The sequence below is a fragment of the Lampris incognitus genome, chromosome 5 (genome assembly GCF_029633865.1).
Source record: "Lampris incognitus isolate fLamInc1 chromosome 5, fLamInc1.hap2, whole genome shotgun sequence".
Lineage (NCBI taxonomy): Eukaryota > Metazoa > Chordata > Actinopteri > Lampriformes > Lampridae > Lampris > Lampris incognitus.
Genome location: NC_079215.1, coordinates 41,851,960 through 41,875,619, shown reverse-complemented (window position 1 = coordinate 41,875,619; position 23,660 = coordinate 41,851,960). Strand labels below are relative to the sequence as shown.

The following is a 23,660-nucleotide window of genomic DNA, read 5'->3' as shown; positions in this document are numbered from 1 at the left end:
TGCAATGTTCACATTTGTGTCATTGCTTGGTAACTTCATCTTGACGCGCTTTTGACTGCTGAACAACCACTGGCCCCATTTTTGAACCTGATCTTTTCTAAATTAATGGAAAGTCATTGGAAAGTCAGCGTATCTACACCTTGCCCTGTAAGAGGGCAAGAGGTAGATATGATATGAGATATAAATCAGGGGAGTTATTGATGGTCGGATCAATTCTCATTTCACTAACAAAGCAATTCCGTGTTGCATGATGATGATAAAGATCTATGGCAGATTTGCTGGAACTTTCTGCACGTTCTTTGCGACACAGATCCAGCAGCAGCCATGGTGTCGATCTGACTAGGAGCATCTCCCCAGCGTGACGTTTACAGCCAGTGTGTGTTTGGAGATGAAGTCCTCTCTGGCTGTGTGCGGAGGGAGTGGTGGGAAGAGGGATACTCAGGGCCTGCGGTCACGAATGGGGCGGATGAAGAGACTGCTGTACCTGAGGTCAAGCCACAGCGGAGACATCCACACAGACACGGAGCCTGGTGTCTGGCTCAGGAGCTTTCAGTCACTGGACACCGATGGCAAGTGTGAGGTGAGCCAGCGGAGAATAGCATCCGTTAAGGCTTTGTTCAGAGGGCCAGCACAAATCCGTTTTGATTGGTGATGTCTGTGTAGCGAAATCAGGGGGCAGCTTGGAATCCGCTGCAGCCGGGAAGCGAACCTGGGTCGCCCGCACTACGGGCGACTGCGCTAACCAGTCAACTAAAGGGTCCGACCTGTTAGCCAACCGGCTAGCAAGTCTACACATTCATACTCGTTACACAACCCCTTCCTTCCTTCCTTCCTTCCGGAATCGCGTCCCTGCACTTCAGCATACCAGCTCCCTCACGCCCCTGGGCGTACGCGCTTCTAATGGCCTCACGGTCTCCTCATCCCACTTCTGACACCAATGTAGCGAATTCAGGGGGCAGCCGGGAACCGCCGCAGCCGGGATGCGAACCCGGGTTGCCCGCACCCGCACCACGGACAGCTGCGCTAACCAGTTGACCAAAGGGTCCGACCCGTTAGCCAGCCGGCTAGCGAGTCTAGTCAACGAGTTGTAGATGTAACGCGTATGAATGAGTCGTTCATGCTCGTTACGTCTGCACACACAAATCCGATCTGACCACATGCAAATAACAGTGCGGACAGTCTTAAAGATCTGATTTGAGAAACAATTCCGATTTGCCTGCAGTGTGAACAAGGCCTCAGCGTTGCATGCCAGTTTATCATAGCTGATTACAGTGTGGGCATGCCACTGGAAAATCACTCCCAGTAAATTTGGCCAGTGCAACTCAGCTTCATTCTGCAATATGCCTTGGTTATAGACATATCACAGAATGAGTCTACAAATATCACATGTTTCAGTAGTCCTGCAGGGCCATTTTATATCCTGAGAAACTTGCTGATTTCTTTGATTGACTATCAAGTTCTTTTCTCAAAACGTTTTACAATATCTCAACAAGAGTGCACAGTGATCCAGGGCCAGGGGACCTCCTCAAATGTTGGCAATAATGCCATTTGGGGTTGCAGAATAAAATAGTAACACTGGGGAATCCACCTCACCATGTATCTCATTATGTTCTGCTGGAAGCCATGTAGAAGTTATTTCCCATATAGACCATTTTTGCAGGATAAAACAAAAAAGGTCATCTTTCATTGTTGCTAAAATGTAGAGAATCAATTCCAAAAAGGGTCACCAGTATGTAAACCAGGGACTGAAGTTCACTACCCTTAAAAAAAAAGAGGAAAAAAATAGTTTGTCTTCTTATGGGTTCCTCATTTTAGAATCAAACACTTTATTTAACTTGCAACATAATGTGCTTCCTCTAACCTGAAGTTGATTTATTAGGACCTGGGCATATCACAGCCGTGCAGCAGTGAATTATTAGGGGTAATTCACTGCCACAGTGAAATGACACCCATGCCCGTGTGGATGGAGATTAGAGAGTGCCATGATAACAGCTGTCATGTGCTTGGTTTAAGGCGATTTCTACGTCAGACAGTTGTCTGGAAACTTCTGCTATTGTTTCCTCGCTGTTCAACAGTTTCACTTGACCAGGAGACATTTGTGACGCTGAAAAGGAAGCCTGTCTGTTGCTCCATGACAGTATTGGATTTCTCATACATACAATGTACCATTTGAAAACTGCAGTCAGTGAGCTGCTTAGATGAAAATGTTTAAAACTTATTCACTGGAATGTGGGAAAATGTCAAAAGTGTGTAGGTATTCTCTCATTGGTCTGCAACCTCATCCCTGATTCATGTGTCTAATCAACATTAATTAAGGGCTCTGCACTTGATAGCACCCGGGTTCTTTTGTTCAGTGTGTGAGACCAAAATTGACCATGACAAACAGTGAATAATGGTTTTGGATATTCAGAGGCGAGAGACGGCCTCATTAAAAGTAATACAAAGTTTCTCATTCTTTGCTTTGGGACTCAAGGCTGTCCTCTGCCAAATGAGAAGTGAACAGCTTGGTTGAAGACATGCCATCTGTCAGTGACGAGTGTATGTTAGGCTAATGTTTAATGCAAATATTTACCAGGAATCTAGTTTGTTTCCTTACAGTAAAACAAACCTTTTCAGAAGAGATCAAACATATGTTGAGCATACATAAAGACAGATCAGACATGTTATTTTGCATTTCCCCACCACACCTTTTTCATCATAAGGAAGTAGGATAGGATATGTATGCAGGCTTGAGACTGACGAGAAAAACTGTCCCAACTGGATTCTAGGAAGAATGTTTCAGAAATGCGGAACAAGAATCTTTGGCTGATCAGATGATACGTGTTGTTGTTAGCCAAGAAATCTTTCTTTTTTTTTTCTTGTCACTTCTTGGAGGCTCAATTTTTTCCTCGACCGTCTTGCATTATATTTCAAATAGCTTAATGGAATGACTAATAGAGCTTTTGAAAGGTTAGGTGCTTTCCCTGTTATTGTCTCATCAGACAGTCAACATTATTCCCGTGCTCCTGCAGTGTCGGATCTGCGCATGCGCAGCAACACCTGGTAGAAACAGCCGGTCAATAGGATGGAGTGTTTAAACAGCGGTGGTAAAGTCAACGAGACTTAACCGTACCGGTCTGCATCTATATGTTTACAGAGAAACTACGTCATTCATCCAGCTGACGCGGTTATCGTGTAAGAGGAGTTGCTCTTCTAGGGTTAAGGTTTCAATCCCTCCCTCAATTGTCCCAGCAGGTCTGCACTCAGGTTATTTCTGTTTTCATGTCTGGTAACCTCATTGAGAAAGTCGTTGCTTCCCAGTTCGGTGTCGTTCTCCCTCCGTGGCATAGCGGGAAACCCGGTTTAACAGCACCGGTAACGTGGGAGGTGAAGGGTGTGATTTGGGAAGGCAGGCTAATCTGAAGATGTAGAGAGATGTCCGGCTACAGCGCAGTCATTTCCACTTCGCTCGGGTCAGCGGGACGTGACTATGGCAGCCCACTCTAACTAAACACTTTTTCGGTCGTGTTTTCCCCCACGCAGCGTGGAAACATGGGCAAATGGCGCCTGTCAATGGTACGTGAATCAGGGTTTACGTTGCTTGATACTTAATTCCTGTTTTCTGACTCGTTTTTAGCCGAATGAATCACTCATGCTTGGCAGTATGGCACGGAATATCCCTAGCTAGGTCGGGTTTTGACAAAACCGTTGTGAGCTGTGTACAAGATGATGGTTTGTCCGTTTTAATGAGCTTTTGCTTGGCCGGAGTGACAGCTTTGGTGTGCGTGCGTGCGTGTTGCTCAGTAAGACATGATGTTTGTGGTACTCTGTGTTCTCTTCAGTGTCCTATCTCAGCAGTAAATACTGGTCCATGAAGTGCTGTCAGGTATAAAACAACACTGTGGGCTGCTCGCCTCCAAACTAACTGGCATCAGCAGGCTTACCGCTTTCACACCTCTTTGTATTAAAACCTTATATGCTGGATATTGCCTGTGATGTAACTGTCCAGTATCGACTATTTGGTCTAGTCACAGTTGTGTACATCTGTCCACCTGTACCAAAGCAGGTGGAGGTGATATGAGTGTTTTGAATGGAACCTGTTTTCTGTTGTTTAATAGGGCAGATTATGCGTTTTCATCATGCGTGAGAGGAAAAACAAAAACTCACAGGGGTTTGTCTCTAAAAGATCCTCATGGGTTATTTGTGTCAAAACACATATTTTTGATAGACAACTATTAATTGTGGGGTTTTACAGCGGAGGCAGGCAAATATGTCAGCATTGGTTCATCGGGCCCCATAGAAAATAACGGGCAGAAAACAAGCTTTCCTCACCCCCAGCAGACGGCCTGACTACATCAGCTTCCTATGACTTCAAGGCTGTGTTAAAAGCAGAATCTCAAGTATGCAGTCAGCCGATACTGTGTTTGACCTTAAACAGGGTGGCTTCACATTTATCCTAAGTTATTTGTATTTGACATGTACGGCTGTGAATGCAGTGGAAAATATGTCCTCCATATGCACATGTAGCCCCACAGATATTTAGGCAGGTTTGATTTCATGGTGTGTTAAACGGTAACAAGTGTATGGCCAAATTAATTAAATTCAATAAAATAAATGTTGTTGACATTTTACACTCTTAATGCAGTAAGAGTCTATGGCAAATGAAGAATACTAGGATGTTGTTGGATTTTCGGGGTTCCAGGTTTCATGTCCAGCCTTTATGAGTTTGTATCCCTCACAAAAGAATGAATTTGTAATCCTACTTGGTTTGAGAAGGTGTGAAGTCAAGTAATGAAACTGAGGGCCTTGAATTGTCAAACTCCAACTCCAACTTGTGCTGCTCTATCTTCAGGATTGCCATTCTTTCATTTCTTACTGAACTTCTGTTGTGTTCAAAAGAAAAACTATTGCGGAGAAAAACTGTGAGAATCATTTCATCTTATCTGTTGGGTAATCAGTAATAGTAGTTTCTACCTTGCTACATTTTAGTGTCATGTTCTGCATGTAGATACCATAGCACAAGGATTCCCATGACCCATCTGTGGGGATATTGTTTGGCTTGGGACCCTCCAAATATTTTATGCTGTAAAACTAAGCGAGGAGAGATGAGGAAAACTAAGCTGTTTAGGCCTACACAGACATGACACTTTTTTTCCTTTTGTTTTTAATCTCACTTTTTTATGACAAGAAATGCTTTGCAGACTGAATGCATTTTATCTGTACCCAAAAAAATGTGTTTATTGTGGACATCCCATGACCATGTGGCCATATGTTTTGACCTATGGTTTTGAAAACCATTTCTGTAGCATATAAAAGACCTAACGCTTTTTGACATGGTGGTTTATTATTCATGGTTTATCAGTACAAACAAACAACAAGTGGTGACTTTATGGATCCATGTCATGGTCGGAGAAAAGAGTCAGAACCTCTAGATCTGGTGGGGCTTCAGTGTTTTCCTCAAGGAAACTTGAGGATGGATGCTTGCATACACATGTCTTACAGCTCGGTCATCTACTGGACAGATCTGTCCCCAGGTGTGACCACTAGCCACATTGTCACCACAGTAGTCCCAACACAACAAGAACGTCTTCATCTTTAACAGGTGCTGGGACAGAACCTCTAGATCTTGTGGGGTTTCAGTGTTTTCCTCAAGGAAACTTGAGGATGGATGCTTGCATACACATGTCTTACAGCTCAGTCATCTACTGGACAGATCTGTCCCCAGGTCTGATCACTAGCCACGTTGTCACCACAGTAGTCCCAACACAACAAGAACGTCTTCATCTTTAACAGGTGCTGGGACAAATGGATCTGCCACTTGTCTCTAACTTTGTGTTAAATAAAATAACAAAAATGTCAAGTCTCTTTTAGGGCTCTTAGATGTAGAGAATGTACCTTTTCTCCACTCATTCTGTTTTGTTGTTTCTCAAGGACCCAGTGCAGGAATGGGGGGAGGAGGTGGAGGATGGAGCAGTATTTGGCATCACACTGCGCAGGGATCCTGTCCAGCCAAGTAACTCGGCAGAGACCCCTACAACCCTCAGCTTCATCCAGTACCACACAGTGAAGGTGCGGCGGCTGAAGGCTGGCACCATGGAGCGCCTGGTCACTCACTTGTTGGACCCCGAGCACCAGGAAGTCGAATTCACTCGCATCTTCCTCTCCACCTACAGGGCCTTCACCTCTGCCAGCACCCTCATAGAACTGTTGTTTCAGAGGTGAGATTTCATCCAGATGGCAGGGTTTGAACTCCTCCTAGAAATTTGCCAAACTATGAAATGTATGTAGCCTGAAACGATGAGGGCTCTGTGCTAGTTTACAAGTCAGTCTACACTGTTTGACTTGAAGTGTGAATAAAAGCTATAAAGATGGATTGAATTTAAACACTATTTTCTAACATAACTTTAATCATCATGCATTTTGCATTCACTTTCTACTGAAAAAAATATAGGTAAAAAATTAGCATTCTGTTTAAATATTTTTCTCCATAAGAGCTCCTCGAGTTCAGCTTCTCTTAGCTGATCTTTTTTTTCTGATACACACATCATCAAACATAACTAATTTACATACGACCACTCAGACCAAATCATCAAAATATGAAACCCCGCCCACCCTTACCATCAACCCATATTGTACTTATCAGTCAAAGATCAGCTCATGAATATTAAGGTAGGACCAGACCATTCCCTCCATTCTCGAGACAGTTGTGAACAGTTAAAGATAAAGGTGTAAAAAAAAAAGACAATACAAGTCATTGACAAATAATTATTGCTGAATTATTATGCTGTCTTCAGGCTTTTAAGACAGGGAAAGTTATTTCTGATTACTGTTTCCAGTCTAAAGTATTAAATTCATAGATGTCTATACCTAAACTGAAAAGTTCAGCAACAGATATTCAATGGTAGGATACTACTGGGGCTGTTATTATAAGCCCACCGCCAGAATCTGCTTAAAAAATACAAACACTTGAACGATCAAACTGCAGAGATGGAGAGGTGGTGCTGAACAGGAGTACCCACTTGTGTATCAACCAGAGTTGAGAGCATGCAACTAAACACTGCATGCATCGATTTCAATATTGACCATTAGACCTGTAGCGAATTCGGGGGGCAGCCGGGAGCCACCGTGGCTGGGATGCAAACATGGGTCACCCACACCACGGGCAACTGCGCTAACTGGTCAACCAAAGGGTCTGACCCGTTAGCCAACAGGCTAGCGAGTCTAGTCATTCATGATTGTTACATTACCCCCCTCCTTCGGGAAACGCGTCCCTGTGCTTCAGCATATCAGCTCCCTCACACCTCTGGGCGGTCTCACCATCCCACTTCTGACACTAGTGTAGCAAATTCAGGGGGCAGCCGGGGTCTCCCGCACCCCAGGCGACTACGTTAACCAGTCAACTAAGGGGTCTGTCCCATTATCCAAGGGCTTGTGAGTCTAGTCATCTGTGGTAGTTACAGACCGTTGTCACTGACCATGGCAAAATTTAATTTGTTTTTTTTTTTTGTCGCATGTCTTCAATAACTGTTGGCGAGTGTGTTGTTTTAGAGTTTAAGTCAGATATTCCAGAATGAACCCAAAAAAAAAGCTCATTCTGTTCATATTTCATAATCATTATCTAATCGATTTTAATTATTTAGTTATCCATTTATATGTTTTGGTCACCCTCAGTAAGTTCATGTTGCAGATAAAGATTAAAATGTGACTATTTTAATGGATTAAAATGTGATTATTTTAATGAGACATGAATAAAAATGTTAGTTTGTATCCTAGTGTAGCTGTCTGTTGTACCGTCAGGATGACTCTGATGTAGACTTGCAGTATTAGTTGTCAAACACACACCCTCATATCTAGGGTGCTGGTGGCAACAGGCTTCCTGTGAGTTTGAAATGCTCATCCTGTGTACAACCTTGGAGAGATGTGTTTTCTGCTCTCTAGCTGAGAGGCTTTTGTACAGGGGGTGTGTGGTTCATCCCTCCTTTTTTTTTCTTTTTTTTCTTGGAATTTCTGTGACAATTTTGTCAAAGTGCAACTTCAGTTCATATTATTTTGAGCTAAGTTATGAATACATAACCGTGTTAACTGGCAAGACCAGCTTACTTGTCAGTGGCAAGAAACATCCCCTCTAAAAAAAACAAACATCTTTGAGGACTGGGAGATAAAACGCTATATAAATGTAATCCATTGTTATTATTTTATTTATTATTGGAGGCAGCAACATTTTTATAACTCAGGAGTGTTACTGTTTATTCCCAGGCTGCCCCCCTGCTGCCACAAGAAGGTCAGACTACAGGATCCTCTCTGGTAGTGGTCATGCAGCTGGTGGTGGGGACATGGGGAAATAACCTGGGAACTTCCTGTTGCAGGATGATTGCTGTCACTACCACACTGTTCTAATGTGTGTAATATTTAATGTGTCGCCTTCAAATCAAATGATGTTCTGTAACTAGCTTCTATCTCTCTCCACAGAGATGACTCAGTCGCTAACCTGGATAATACTGTGTGTCTAAGAAGGTAAAAGAGCAAACACCTTTCAGTTACATAATCAAACCTTCTTTTCAGTCTGCCGTCACTGAATGCGGGAAGTGTTCTTAGATAACATTGTGCATGTGTTGTATTTGAACACTTAAGGCTAATGGCCAAGGGCGTCCGGGTGGTGTAGCGGTCTATTCCGTTGCCTACCAACATGGGGATCGGCGGTTCGAATCCCCTTGTTACCGCCGGCTTGGTTGGGCATCCCTACAGACATAATTGGCCGTGTCTGTGGGTGGGAAACCGGATGTGGGTATGTGTCCTGGTCACTGCACTAGTACCTCCTCTGGTCAGTCGGGGCACCTGTTCGGGGGGGAGAGGGAACTGGGGGAAATAGTGTGATCCTCCTACGCGCTACGTCCCCTTGGTGAAACTCCTCACTGTCAGGTGAAAAGAAGCGGCTGGCGACTACACATGTATCGGAGGAGGCATGTGGTAGTCTGCAGCCCTCCCCGGATTGGCAGAGGGGGTGGAGCAGAGACTGTGACCGCTCGGAAGAGTGGGGTAATTGGCCAGGTACAATTGGGAGGAAAAAAAGGGGGGAAATAATAATAAAAAAAGGCTAATGGCCATTACTTTCTTCAGTTTGGCCAAGATTCAAAGGTGCTCAAAGGCAATGGTTCTCAGGTCCTCAGGTACTGCCAGAGCTGCAGGTTTTCTTCTCTACCAGGTAGTAATTACATTCAACTTTTGTGTTTAGATGGCTGGAAATAAGGTACTTATATCTGAAGATTGTTGTATATCTGGAGATTGTTGTGCTGTAGTGTTGTTTTTCTATGATATAGTACACTGAGAGAGCCATGAAACCGGAGTCAAATTCCATGTATGGGCAAACCTACATGGCCAATAAACATGATTCTGATTTTGGTTTAGCCTGCTCAATTGGGGGTCACTGGGTGAATTTTACAATCAAAATATTTATTTGCTAATTTCTACACAGGCTGTATCCAAACTAGATAGAAATAGATCAAACTGACATATAACTTATATTTGTAGAAAATGGAATTTCATTCTATTGTTCTATGAGTGATGTCATCACGTCACACAAACATGTCAAGATGTTGATTTTTAACCAACATGGCTAACCATTGTTGTTTAGCCTCACAAATATGGAAGTTGGCTTCTGAAAAAAATTGTATAAGGTTGACAGTAGGGTGGACTTATTAATTAATGGGGTTTGAAAGCATTTAAACATAACACCATCCAGAACCTAACATACAAAAGAAGATTGACAGTTTTAGAGTAATATAAGGTACATTTACCCGACCAACCCTGGAGAAGCGGCTGATGATGAGATGAGATGAGATAAAGTACATTTTTTGCCACGTAGTTGTGACTCAGCTCTATCTCGCCCATTCATTTTAGATGCTATTTACACTTACTACTCGTAGAGGGCGCTCACAAATGAAAGAACGATGGAAGATATAGCCAGTGACCTGTCTGTCTTATTCAGGAAACCATCTTTGGTTGAAATAATTGGAACAACAGGTGAATGTAATGAAGTACCCGGTAGAATAGAAAACCAGCAGTACCTGAGGATCTGGCTGAGAACCATTGCTTTAAGATCTTGCAGAGGATAATTGAAGCAGATATTAATTTACCAGTGACTATTCTTCCTTCTCTCCTTCCTTTTTATTTACCATGAAAATTATTCATTAGTGTTATTTACCATGAGAGATTTCATTTCTGGGTGTCATTTACTGATGTTGTCTCGCCCATTTCTTGTAAAAGAGATCCTTGTTCCTCGGCAGGACTCCCAAGAAAAGGCGAGAATCAGCGAGTAACATGGATCCCTCCTCTGCCACTTTATGTGCTATTTATCAATCTCCCCTACTGTACCCCCCTTCAGTACCCTGCACCCAGTGATAAAGCTGTGGTTGGAGGAATATGCTGAGGATTTCCGTGACCCCCCGCAGTACCAGACCCTCAGGAAGCTGTGTGCCCACCTACGCCACCGCCTCTGCTTCAGACGCATTGCCCAGACTGCTGAGAGCCTGCTGAAGAGTATCCAGGAGCAAGGTGCAGGAACAGGATTTTTCTATATGGGATATATAATCAAGATTATCCTCATTTTCCATAAAGGAGGACTGTTTTTTTTTTTTTTTTTTTTTTTTGGTTGATTTGTTGCTCACATAGAACACAAACACAGGACACAGAAAGTTAAAAGGAGTGTTAGAAAATAGAAAAGTAGGGTTTTGGAGGAAAGGGTGGGGTCTGTACTAATAACACAAAATGAGTTTTGATGAAAAGCACTGCATGGGCAAAGAAACTGTTACCGTGCCTGGAGGATTTTGTTTCTGATTTGTTTGTTCTTCGTTCAAAAATGAAGTCTTAAAAAAAATCAGTATTTGTTTAGCCCTAAATCACAGTTGCAGTCTCAGAGGGTTCTTTGCATTCTCACAGTGACATCAGGTAGATAAATTAAATGACAATGGATGACATGCTCTATCCTTAGATGACCCATCTAATGAGGAAAAATGGCCAAAAAGAATAATAATAAATTTAAATTTTAAAGGAAAAATGGGAGAAATGTCGGGAGGTGCACCGGATGAGGGTTCCCTCTTCCAGGATAGATAGGCAGTTGGGATTGAGTGTGCTGAAAAAGCTCAAAGAATTGGATCAAAAGCAACACCAAGGAACTCTCAGAGATTGCCTGTCTAGATTCAATGTTCTCATCAAACTGATGCCCATGTCTCACGCGGCCAATAACTAGCATCCATGTGTTGCTGGAGTTTAGATGTGAGCTACTAGATGACATCCAGTTTTTAACCACAGACAAGCATAACTCTAACTCATGTACATACAATTGTAAATTTCTGCATAGCAATGGAAACTGATTTTATAGCTGCAAATACTTTTAACAAGAGTTGCCATATATAAAAAGAATCGCAAAGGGCTAGGAACTGGATGCCAAAGTTCACCGTGGAGTATTTAGAGGTAGCATTACTCTTGTGGCTTTTTGCTCCAGTCAAAAGACACCAAGTGGGTGTTACCTCCGGCTTGGTTGGGCATCCCTACAGACACAATTGGCTGTGACTGCGGGTGGGAAGCCAGATATTATGTGTCCTGGTCGCTGCACTAGCACCTCCTCTGGTCTGTCGGGGTGCCTGTTCGGGGGGGGGGGGCTGGGGGGAATAGCGTGAGCCTCCCACACGCTACGTCCCCCTGGCTAAACTCCTGACTGTCAGGTGAAAAGAAGCGGCTGGTGACTCCACATGTATCGGAGGAGGCATGTGGTAGTCTGCAGCCCTCCCCAGATTGGCAGAGGGGGTGGAGCAGTGACTGGGACGGCTCAGAAGAGTGGGGTAATTGGTCGGATAGAATTGGGGAGATAAAGGAAGAAAAAAATCCAAAACAAACCAAAAAAATCTGTTTCCCTCTCTGTTCCCGTGCAGCTATGCACCGTAGTTCTACCCAGTATTCAGTAAGTCCACACAAAAACAATATCGTAACAGATAGTGAGCAATAAAGTTTCACGTGTAATGACCAAACAATTACCGTGAAGAACGATGTTCTCTCAGATAAATAGGACTTTATCCAAGAAAGCAAATCCAGAGAGGACAGCGCCACAGTCCTTAAGCCGGTCCAAGAGCATGCCAAGGTCAACAGTGTCAGAGCCTGTTTGTATTGAGCTCTTATTGAGTGGTCAATTTATTTACAGTTGGACATTATTTTGTCTCTGTGATAGATTGTACCTCCTTCCACAAGTCTGTGACTAAGCAACAAGGTGAGTCTAATAAGCTGGAGGAGCATGGAGATCAGGAGGAAGGAGTTGAGGACAGACACAACTTCATGGACTTTCCTGTGAAAGAAGTTGCCGAACAGCTGACCAGGTTGGATGCTGTAGGTATCCATCTTTTATGTGTGCATATGCTTACAGTGCACCAACAGAAATTTCAATGCCAATTTCTGTGGATCTTCTTTAGCTCCTTGCTAAGATCTCTCCCTAGACATCTTTTTCTTCTTTTTTTTTTTTGTTCTTCACCTCTCTGCATCTCCCCATCTCTCTCCAAAAGGAACTGTTTGTCCGAGTGGTGCCCTTCCACTGCCTGGGCTGTGTCTGGTCCCAGCGCGACAAGAAAGAAAACCGGAACTTGGCACCCACCGTCCGCGCCACCATCGCCCAGTTCAACGCCGTCACCAACCGTGTCATCACCTCTCTGCTCTGTCCACCCACCGTCAGTCCTACCACCTCCTCGCCTGCCTCTTCTCCTATCTCTCTCATTTCTTTCTCCTACCCCTCCGCTGTCCCAGGCTCGCCTCACTCTTCACACACTTGCCACATCCACAGAGCACGCGTCATTGAGAAGTGGATCGCCATCGCGCAGGTTGGCATCAAACAGCAGACACTCAGAGAATGGTTAGGGATATTGTACAATGATGTCAGTGCACAATAAATAACTGACATGTGGAAACTAGCCTTGTTAAATCAGTATATCTTCATAAAGTTAGACAGGAGATAACATAGTTGGCAGCATGGTATTCTGATGGTAACTCAGATGAATGTGCCGGGCTAGACTGAACCGTCAGGTCTGTGATAAAACTAATTTGTCTTGCTTGCCTTGACCTTTTGCACCCCCTACAGGAGTGCAGACAGCTGAGGAACTTTTCTTCTCTGAGGGCCATCCTCTCAGCCCTACAATCCAATGCCGTCTACCGCCTCAAGAAGACCTGGGCTGCCGTCAGCAGGTCAGTGAAATGGAGGAGGGAGAGGGATGCTGTTTTGGTATTTCTGAAATGGAACAGTTCAGTTGGAAAGTGTGGCTTGCACCATGAAAACGTTTTTAACAGACTACAAATTACAATAACAATGGAATCTGTGTTGTTACTAGGAACTTCTTTGGCTACTTTGGATCTGTAATTCAGAGCCAAACAAAGTACTAGCAAAGACTAGTTAGCATCTTGTTTGGCTCTTGAATCATAGATGATCAGGCTCGGAAAAAAACGCTGTGCCATTTCACAATTCCTGAATAAATAGCAAAACTTTCTAATCGCTGTCTTGTTTAAGCTCACTTTTGAACTTGAAAATGTATTGAAGAAAGTCTCTTGATAAGTTTGGCATTGGTGCTTTTCAGGGAAGTGATGGCCAGTTTTGATCACTTATGTGAAACCTTCCCCGATGAGAATTGTGTGCTGACAAGCAGAGAGATCCTGGTGGAGGTAAATGCTGTGTTTTGCTCATTTCTGCCATAATGAGGCATGGTCATCCTTTTTATTGAGGGAATGACCAATAATTCTAAAATAATTATTTTTACAACAACAGAAATGGGAATTCATTTGAATTGGTTTCAGTGCTGAAATTGTTTTAAGACCCTGAATGTTCCTTTCGTGCAATCTACCTGCAACACTTTGTGCTTTGTTCCATAAGGTGATGCTGAGTTAAAAGTAAGATATGAAGGTTTGCATAATGATATGATGTATTAAATATGCCAGTCCGAGGTTAGCTCCTCTCCTTGCTATTTGTTTTACTGGCTTTATGGTCCATGGTTTGTTACTAGACTCAATGTTGTCTGTACTGTTAGTGCCAGTCATTAAGGACAAAGCTGATAAAGTATACAGGCCTATAGCTCTAGCCAGCATACTGTCAAAAGTCCTAGAAAGAATCCTGCTGGATAGAGTGCATGAATTTCTCAACTCCATGGTTAACCAGTCTGGTTTTAAAGCTAAATATGGCACTGACTTATGTATATATGCCTTAAAGGAAATTGTAAACAAATATAGAGGCCAAAACTCATCGGTTCTTATGTTGATGTTTCTAAAGCTTTTGATCGTGTTAATCATAGAAAGTTGTTTGTTAAATTGAGTCAAAGGGGGGGGGCCTAAATACATTGCCTTAAAGGAAATTGTAAACAAATATAGAGGCCAAAACTCATCGGTTCTTATATTGATGTTTCTAAAGCTTTTGATCGTGTTAATCATTGAAAGTTGTTTGTTAAATTGAGTCAAAGGGGGGGGCCTAAATACATTGTGAGAATCCTGGCTTATTGGTATGCCCACCAGACTATGCAAGTGAAATGGGGCAATAGTGTTTCAGCCCCATTTGGGGTTAGCAATGGTGTCAAACAAGGGGGAATTCTGTCTCCAGTTCTCTACAATTTACATATTGATGATTTGTCCAAGCAGCTGAAAGCCTGTAACATTGGGTGCATGATTGGTAATACCTTGGTGAACCATATTATGTATGCAGATGACCTTGTCATTCTTAGTCCCTGTAGCAGTGGTCTCCAGCAGCTCCTTGATATATGTTGTGTGTATGTGGAGCATGATATCAAATACAATGCTAGTAAGAGTGCTGTCATGATCTGCCGAACTAAAGAGGTCAATCATCTAAAAGGTCTTGATTTTAAATTGTCTGATAATAATCTTGGGGTATGTAATAAGGTGAAATATCTTGGGCACTATATTACTGAACAAATGACAGACGATGATGATATTTATAGGCAATGCTGCATGATGTATGCACAAACAAACACTCTATCACGCAAGTTTGGTATGTGTTCAGTTAGTGTGAAGATGTCTCTGTTCGGAGCATATTGTACAACACTCTATACATCACACCCGTGGTCAAACTATAAAAAAGCAAGCTTACAGAGGCTTCGAGTAGCTTATAATGATACTAGGATAATACTGCTAAAAAGACCTAGATGGTGTAGTGCAAGTGAAATGTTTGTGGCTGCAGGAGTCAATACCTTTCAGGCTCTTCTAAGAAAGCTTGTGTATAAGTTTATTTGCCGGCTCAATGACTCTGATAATGTAATCATCAGCAGTTTAACTGATATAAGATTCAGTGCTATACGCTACCAATCCCGGCAGTGGGACCACTGGTACAGCTGCCTTCTTATACGACACTGATTTGTCCCATTTATGTTATTTATTGTGTTTACTCTCTGTATTGTCTGGGGTTTGTCTTTTACCTATTTGTCTTTATCTGTTATGGACCCTGAGTCTGCAATAAAGAATTGAATTGAATTGAATATGGCTGTTAACACTGTTGGACCAGTTTTTATGAAGTTATGAAAGAACTGATTACCTTCATGGCCAGTCAAAATAAACAACTATAATTAAAAATGGCTTCTCGGGTCATCAGTGGAGCAATTTAAGTAACTGCTGATTTTATAACACCCCACTAAAACATAGTTGGGTGTGTGCATATATATATATACATACACACACAACACACACACCAAAACACTCACATTCATACACAGGAGCAGCTATCTGCTTGTATATAACTTTTCGCTTTGCTCAAAGGCGTGTGTGTGTGTGTGTGTGTGTGTGTGTGTGTGTGTGTGTGTGTGTGTGTGTGTGTGTGTGTGTGTGTGTGTGTGTGTGTGTGTGTGCAAAATTTGGTTGTCAATCAGCCCAAACCCAACTTGACATGAGGACAGATACATAACTACTTATAGCATGATGTCATCTAACCACAATGTCTTATCACAAGCCTTTTATAAAAGGGGGTGTATTTTTATATCAAACTCCCGTTACATCAAATGAGATTATATTTATCTTATTTTTAGGATGGGAGTCACCCTGAAGAGGATGCCAGCCTGGAACCTAAATCACCCAAACTCTGCCCCATATCCAGACAGCTGGTAAGACTGATATCAACACAAAATAATGCCATATGTTTAGAATTGATCCTTTGGTTCCTCATTTTTAAGCTGAGGTCTGTTCTGCTCACTGGCTTCGTCATCAGTTTCACTACCCCAAAAGTCACATCCTCACTAAGGCCAGCTTATGCAAACTTAAACTGAAAAAAAGATGACTAAGTAGGCTGCTAAAATAGACCCCATATTTCCAGTTCCTCTGTTGCCTTTCAGTTTTTTTCATTTAATGTGAAAACTTGCACACTTGCAATAACATTACTATTACCACTATGCATAGGTGGCAGGATCTGAAAATAATTGTGGTTGCTCATCTAAAAATAGATGAAAAAGCACATATAGCACCCCCCCCCCTTGTTCTCCCTGACAAAAAAGCTCCAAAAGCACCAAAACTCTAGACCAACTTGTCAAATGTAATTTTTTTCTACCTACTTAAGAAATATTATAATATAGTTTGGAACATTACTGATATTCAATGCACACAGCTTACTATTATAGACCATCTGTCTTGTATTTATCAAATTTTTAAACAAAACTTGGAGTTGTAAGTTGCTTATGGCTTTAGTTAAAGTCATGTATTTGGTAAAGTCACAAAGACAGTCATACATCATGGAGTTTGGTTCATTTTATTTGATGGTTTGTGACACAACCAATCTCATTCCAGTCTCTAAGCAGATATTTGGCTCATCAACGATGTCTTTTTGATTTGACTAAGCATATTTTATTTTTTACCTTATTTTTTGGAAGTAGTAGAATGGGGGGGGGGATATTGGAGCTGCTCAAGCTCCTCAGCATTCACAGAGCTGGCACCTATGCCATCATGCTTTATGTAGGACACATTGTAAGACTTGGCATTGAACATGTGCATGGAACTGGCCCAGAGACAAACAACAAAATAAATAGACAGACGTTGAGGTGCAATTACCCAGGTGAGAAGCGAAGAAGATGATGGTGGGGATGATGAATGCAGTCACCAAGTGTAAACATGGTTTAGTTCCTGAATATGATTTGGTCTCCTTGCTGTCCTGCAGAGTTCCAGCAGTGGCATTGTGCCATACCTCGGCACCTACCTGACTGTTCTCACCATGCTCGACACAGCGCTAACCGACACCGTGGAGGTAAACACACACCTCCCTAGCATGGCCTGCAAACTGCCACTGTTTGTGATCATTGCCTTATTGTATTAAAACAGGTGTTATATGTGATATATGACATTGTTTTTACCATTCCAAAGGGCGGTCTCATTAACTTTGAGAAGCGCAGAAGGGTAAGTGCCGCCCTCTAGTGGTACACTAAAAGAATTCACTTACTAACAGGTGGCATTCTTTTCAATTCTGTTGCATATATATTGGGGGGTTTTTTGTTTTGTTTTTTTCTATTTCAGGAGTATGAGATTCTTTCCCAGATACGTCAGCTTCAGGCATCCTGTTCCCAGTACAGCCTGCCAGTAAACCACACCATTACTGCCTGGCTACAGGCCCACACACTGCTTACAGACCAGGAGAGGTAAGAGAGACATTTATCAACAAATTACAACAAAGAAAATGTATTAAGAGACACAATCAATATTTTAAGGCTTTTTTTTTCTTGATACTCTTCTGTAGATCCATCCTGTTCATTCCAGATTCTCTCTCTCTCTCTCTCTCTCTCTCTCTCTCTCTCTCTCTCTCTCTCTCTCTCTCTCTCTCTCTCTCTCTCTCTCTCTCTCTCTCAGCTATGAGCTTTCCCGTGATCTAGAGCCTCCAGTGGACCCCTGTCCCAGTTCACCCAACTCATGGAGCCACCGCCTGCTCACAAGGAAGCTTGCCACGTAAGTTTGCAAGAGGCTGAATAACCTAACACATTCTCTAAGGTGTCCTTTTTGTGACAGTAGCTTCTTCTGTGTGATGAAAATTATTATCCACTCTTACTCATTTACATGATATAATCCAAGGTCAAAGCAGGTCTGTCAATGGTCTTGTAAGAGTTCAGAGGCAGTTTGGCTGCTCTCACTGATAAATTGAGTATCTGAAAAGTACTTGTGTGTGCAGGTTACGAACAGCCAGCGAGAGCTCCAGCAAGAAGACCCATGCTGACCAAATCAGCGTGTCGTCCTCCAGTTCCAGCGGCTCAGAGATGGAGGACCTGTCCACCCCACAACCGTCACCACTCAGACTCAAACTCAAGGTATGGACAAAGATTTAATTCTGATTCATCTTTAGGGAACTCAGGTTGGATCACGACAGTATGCATTTCCCTTTCCGCCTTTCTCTCAGTCTCTTTCAGGCTCGCTCCACAATGTAGCTGAGGATTTCTCCCTCACCTCCTCCTCATCCCCCAGTTCCTCCACCTCCTCCTGTAGCTCCTCCCAGCCAGACCTCAGCTCCTCCTCACTGGTCATGAGCCCCGAGTCGTCATCTTCCACTTGCTGTCCGCATCCTTCGCTGCCCGTCTACAACAAACAAGGGGCAGACTCGTGCATCATCAGGGTCAGCGTGGAGTGTGGCAACAATGGTAACGTCTACAAGAGCATACTGGTAAGGGGGACTTAACAGTGGAACTGCCATATTCTATGTGCAAAGATGATTGGTTGACCGTACTAAGACAACAGAGATTTGCTTCATTTAGTTTGGAATCATAGTCTACTTCAAGACTGCACTTGAAGTCCAACCCAGTTCTGTTTTGGCTTCTAACACTCATTCACAAACTGATATTTTTGTCACACATTTATCATTATTATCTGTGGGGATTCGAGAGGGTTGTGACCCCTCCCAAAATGTTTGGGAGGGAGTGTTTCTAAAATTATATGCTGTTGTAGGATATTAAATATTTTGCCTTTTTTGTTAACATTATAAATCCTCATTGGTAAGAAAATTGGCAAAATATATATTTTTCTGCACCACCACCACACTTCTCTCCTAGCCTCACATTCCCTCATATTTTGTCACTTGGTATTGCCCATGTAATTTCATTCGGGGTAGGATTTCACAGAAACACCGTTGACAGAGATACAAGTAAGACGTTCTCTATCACCTTTAACACGTTCAAACAAATCAATCTTTTGATAAAAGTTTTTAAGTGTTTCTGATCTGTCAGCTTGCTTTTCTGGGTTAAAAACATGATTCAGACAAGCTTGAGTTAGCTCGATTAAACTGCTGCAAAAGCATCTATTTTAATGTTAAGCATTCAATCAGGATATGATATAAATAGTATGTGATGTCAGCTGCTGAACTGAAAATGTGCAGTCAATACTGGACCTACTTGCAATAACAAACTACAGAAAACTATCCCGTATTGTTCTTTTCCCAACAAAGTCTCTCAGCAATTGTACTTCACAACTGACATTATGGTCCATTTTTGTAAAAAAACTGAAAGTGTGGAAGGACTGTTTGAAAACCACAGTCAGTACAAGAGTATGTTATACATGTCTCCAAAAATAACAGTATAGCAATCTTTTTAATACTTGGAAACACAGTTAATGTCTTACACTTAAAAATGAACTAAACCTAGGTGTCCGGGTGGTGTAGCGGTCTATTCTGTTGCCTACCAACATGGGCTCACCAGATCGAATCCCTGTGTTACCTCTGGCTTGGTTGGGCGTCCCTACAAACACAACTGTCCGTGTCTGCGGGTCGAAAGCCGAATATGGTTATGTGTCCTGGTCACTGCACTAGCGCCTCCTCTGGTTGGTCGGAGCACCTGTTCGGGGGGGGGGCTGGGGGGAATAGCATGAGCCTTCCACTCACTACGTCCCCCTGGTGAAACTCCTCACTGTCAGGTGAAAACAAGCGGCTGGTGACTCCACATGTGTCGGAGGAGGCATGTGGTAGTCTGCAGCCCTCCTCAGATCGGCAGAGGGGATGGAGCAGCAACCGGGATGATTCGAAAGAGTGGGGTAATTGGTCAGATACAATTGGGAAGAAAAAAAAATAAACCCTGTGCCACTTTTGTGAGTTGGCTACATTGACAACAGTCAACAGTTTTATCACTGCTGTCTCATTGCTATACCTAAATCCAACACAGCCATGATTAATCTTATTAGATTCAGCTGTGTTTATCCTGCTACACTAACATCACTTGGTCCCAGATCAGCTCAGCATTTACAGATGCTTTTTCACCTTTCGGTGGATGCAAACTCATCAAAAGAATTTAGTTGCTCTACAATGGACTTAATGTCTGTTGATACCTACTCTTCTGTGTGCTTCCCAGCTGACAAGCCAGGACCACACCCCTCAGGTTATCCAGAGGGCTCTTGAAAAACACAACATGGAGGATGTCAGCTTCCACGAGTTCAGCCTCAGCCAAGTGCTCAACGACAAGGGTGCGCTGCTGTCATTGTAGGCCTAACTACCATGTGTTTGCCAGTATAGTTAGTCTTCTCATAATGTTAAATCCTGTAGAGCTGGTGATGCTATATAGTTTTGCCCAAACTGAATTCTTCTGCTGTTAACAAGCAGTCCAATAGTTTTCTTTGTAAGCTCTCTGAAGCTGTGATCCAGTGTGCAACAGATTGTCTTAAATGATGATTACATGTCTCATTGTGCAGGAGGGGAAACACTGGGGTGTCCGGGTAGCATAGCGGTCTATTCCGTTGCCTGCCAACACAGGGATCACTGGTTCGAATCACCATGTTACCTCCTGCTTGGTCAGGCATCTCTAAAAGACACTATTGGCTGTGTCTGCGGTGGGAAGCCGGATGTGGGTGTGTGTCCAGGTCGCTGCACTAGCACCTCCTCTGGTCGGTCCGGGCGCCTATTTGGGGGGGAGGGGGAACTGGGGGGAATAGCGTGATCCTCCCACACGCTACATCCCCCTGGCGAAACGCCTCAGTGTCCGGTGAAAAGAAGCGGCTGGCGACTCCACATGTATCGGAGGAGGCATGTGGTAGTCTGCAGCCCTCCCTGTATTGGCAGAGGGCGTGGAGCAGCGACCGGGACGGCTCGAAAAATAGGGAGAAACATTGAAAAAAATACATTCAAGCTTGACAGTCTGTAGTAGGGATCGATTTGATTAGCTGGCCCACAAAATCTTCTATCCGTTTATGGAAATTGACTGGTCGAGTGCATTCATCCCCATAATTGTCTGTAATTTCCTTGGCTTTTATGCTGTCTCTCATTAAACTTCTTCACGTTATCAAATGAATGCTATTTGGAAGTGTCACCAGGCACCTCTGCTGCTATAGCGTTTGACTTTGTGGTGTTCACGATTCTTTGTAGCTTTGAGTTGGCGGATCTTTAAATGAACTAGTTAAATTTGTGGTGTTGAAGGATTTCACCCTGAATCCTCCTTGCGTTACTTCGTCCTGACTCATCTTGCCCACTCCAATTCTGTTGACATGTTTACAAACCATAAAAAATATCCATACAGCTGACATGACTCTTCCACCTGCTTTGTGTTAAAATACTGAACCCACAATGCAGAGCCATTGTGTGCCAACGCCACATACATTTGGTTAAACCACCCTGTGGTTTAACTGAGAAACTAATGGTTGGCCACACACCAGCTAAAATTTGTTCACTGGCCTCACGGCTGATGCCTGATGATACTGGTATAGGAGCTGATGTATTGTGCATCCCCTATTTTTGCCACAACTTTAGACATTTGTAAGACTAGATACAACTGATATGCCATAGTGATCAAAGCTGAGGATGAACTAAACCACACAGATGTGAGCTCAGACCCTAGTTGAAAATGTGACTCAACCACATTGAGTCCTGGCAGGCAGGATTTTTTCTTCTGATGCACATTCTTCTTTTCCTCCCAGAGCTCCAGATTCCTGACAAAGCCAACGTTTTCTATGCCATGTGCACTTCAGCCAATAATGATTTTGTCTTGCGCCAGCGCTGGAGGAGCCACACCCTTCATCATGGCTCCTCTTCTAGCCCAAGGGCCCAACCCAAGAACCGCCATGCCAAGTGAAGAGCACTTCTCCTGACTGAAAGGAAGAGTTACATCTAGAAGGATTCTGAGGAACCACACATCTGTAGCAATAAACCAACATCATCAATTGGTCTCTATGAAATTTTCGTTCAGCAGGTCGGAGAGTCCTCTTGAGTTTCCGCAAGTAACCTGAGGGCTTGGAGTGAAAAATGATTGAAAGTATTGGCATCAGAAGATGCTAGTTCTCACTGGGGGAAGTGTGCGCGCACATGTTTGTGTTTGTGTGTGTGTGTGTGTGTGTGTGTGTGTGTGTGTGTGTGTGTGTGTGTGTGTGTGTGTGTGTGTGAAAGAGAGAGAGAGAGAGAGAGAGAGAGTGAAGTGAGATCTACATGTTTGGATGTTGGGCCAAAAAACTGGGATAAAGGGAAAGTTCTGGACATGTTTAAGAGTTGAGACAGGAAAAATTGGGGAAATGTATGTGGGGAAAAGTGAGGCCTAGAAAAGAGAGGGGCACAGTCAGGATTCAGAGAAGGAAGTCATGAAATTTGCGTTTTAGATGTTATTCTATTATTCACCCTAATCATGAACTACATCAGAGAGACAAACAATATCTTGACCTCTCTCTTTTTAAAAAAATCTGTTTTATAAATAAGTAAGCTATGATATTAGGACCTATACTGTTAACCTACTGAAGTAATACACACACTCAATGTAAACTCCTCAATGTACAGACTGTTTTTCAGTCTTGCCATTCTTCCACCTAATTTTTGGTTCTTGAACATAGGTTCAAAAATCTAACAGTGAGAGTACTGTAGCTGTGTAAATACATGGAATGAGATTCATCTACGTCATAACGCTGTTATAAAAACATTTTAGTGCATGTTTGGCTGCAGAATGGACAAATGAAGTGAGGTGAGCTCGATGGTTGCATGCATTATAGAGCCCTTCACCTCCTATCGAGCATTCGTGTGGTTGCACCACAGCTCACAAAACGAGGTGGTGGGAGTGAGTGAGGGACCTGCACTGATGCTTGGTCAGACGGCATTCCCCTGCATATCCCGGTCACATTTGCCAAATACTTCACAATCCTTTACGTTTTCACTCTGTCTTCAATTGAAAAACAATTGTGTAGCACAGAAACTGTTAAAAAGGTTGTTTTTTGGTGCAGCAGGAACATTCAAAGTCACATTAACACTGTCAGAACTGGCAGCAGCAATAACAAGTTAAATATTTTTTTCGGTTGTCCTGTAGCTATAGAGCTACATTTTTTATTAATGAGGTAATTTAATCATCTATAGATCCTGAATATGTTTCAATGTTGAGCTTTTAGAGTGCTTCTGTGGCGTAAATGTATGTCAGTGTTTAAGTATTTGTAACTCATCTTCCTCTTAGTCTTTAAAGCTACTGTGGTTTTCCACTCTGTTCTTTTTGGATCCTTTTGTACCATCATGACAATTTTGTCCTGAAAATTGTCATTGGGGACATGTACTGTTTGGCATGGGATGGCTTGTAAAGAAACTTCTAAAATGGGAGTTATATTTTTTGTACAACTTGAATGAACATGATCAACCTCTGTCTGCACTTGTAAAATGAAGATAATCTGGTGTGCATCTGGGGTCTGTACGTGTGCACCTGGATATGTGTGCTCCTGAGTCTAGTGACCTGCTCTGTAAAGTTCTAGCTCGG

At 42.9% G+C, this 23,660-nt stretch overlaps 1 protein-coding gene across 1 annotated transcript; it reads left to right on the top strand.

Moving 5' to 3' along the window:
- The first annotated feature begins 388 nt into the window (after positions 1–388).
- Positions 389–22,906, top strand: rgl3a (ral guanine nucleotide dissociation stimulator-like 3a). The gene is made up of 17 exons (XM_056279897.1): positions 389–580; positions 5,911–6,197; positions 8,449–8,493; positions 10,361–10,530; positions 12,200–12,354; positions 12,528–12,839; positions 13,097–13,200; positions 13,587–13,671; positions 16,029–16,103; positions 17,147–17,233; positions 17,350–17,382; positions 17,500–17,621; positions 17,830–17,925; positions 18,146–18,281; positions 18,371–18,631; positions 20,304–20,415; positions 21,859–22,906. Exons 1-17 carry the CDS (start codon positions 389–391, stop codon positions 22,011–22,013), a joined length of 2,427 nt encoding a protein of 808 aa, XP_056135872.1. The 3' UTR covers positions 22,014–22,906.
- Positions 22,907–23,660: the final 754 nt, after the last annotated feature.

Coding starts and splice junctions, on each gene's coding strand:
- rgl3a (XM_056279897.1), top strand. CDS start 389: ATGAAGTCCTCTCTGGCTGTGTGCGGAGGGAGTGGTGGGAAGAGGGAT. Junction 6,198..8,448: donor ATAGAACTGTTGTTTCAGAG/GTGAGATTTCAT, acceptor CTCTCTCCACAG/AGATGACTCAGTCGCTAACC. Junction 12,355..12,527: donor AGCTGACCAGGTTGGATGCT/GTAGGTATCCAT, acceptor TCTCTCCAAAAG/GAACTGTTTGTCCGAGTGGT.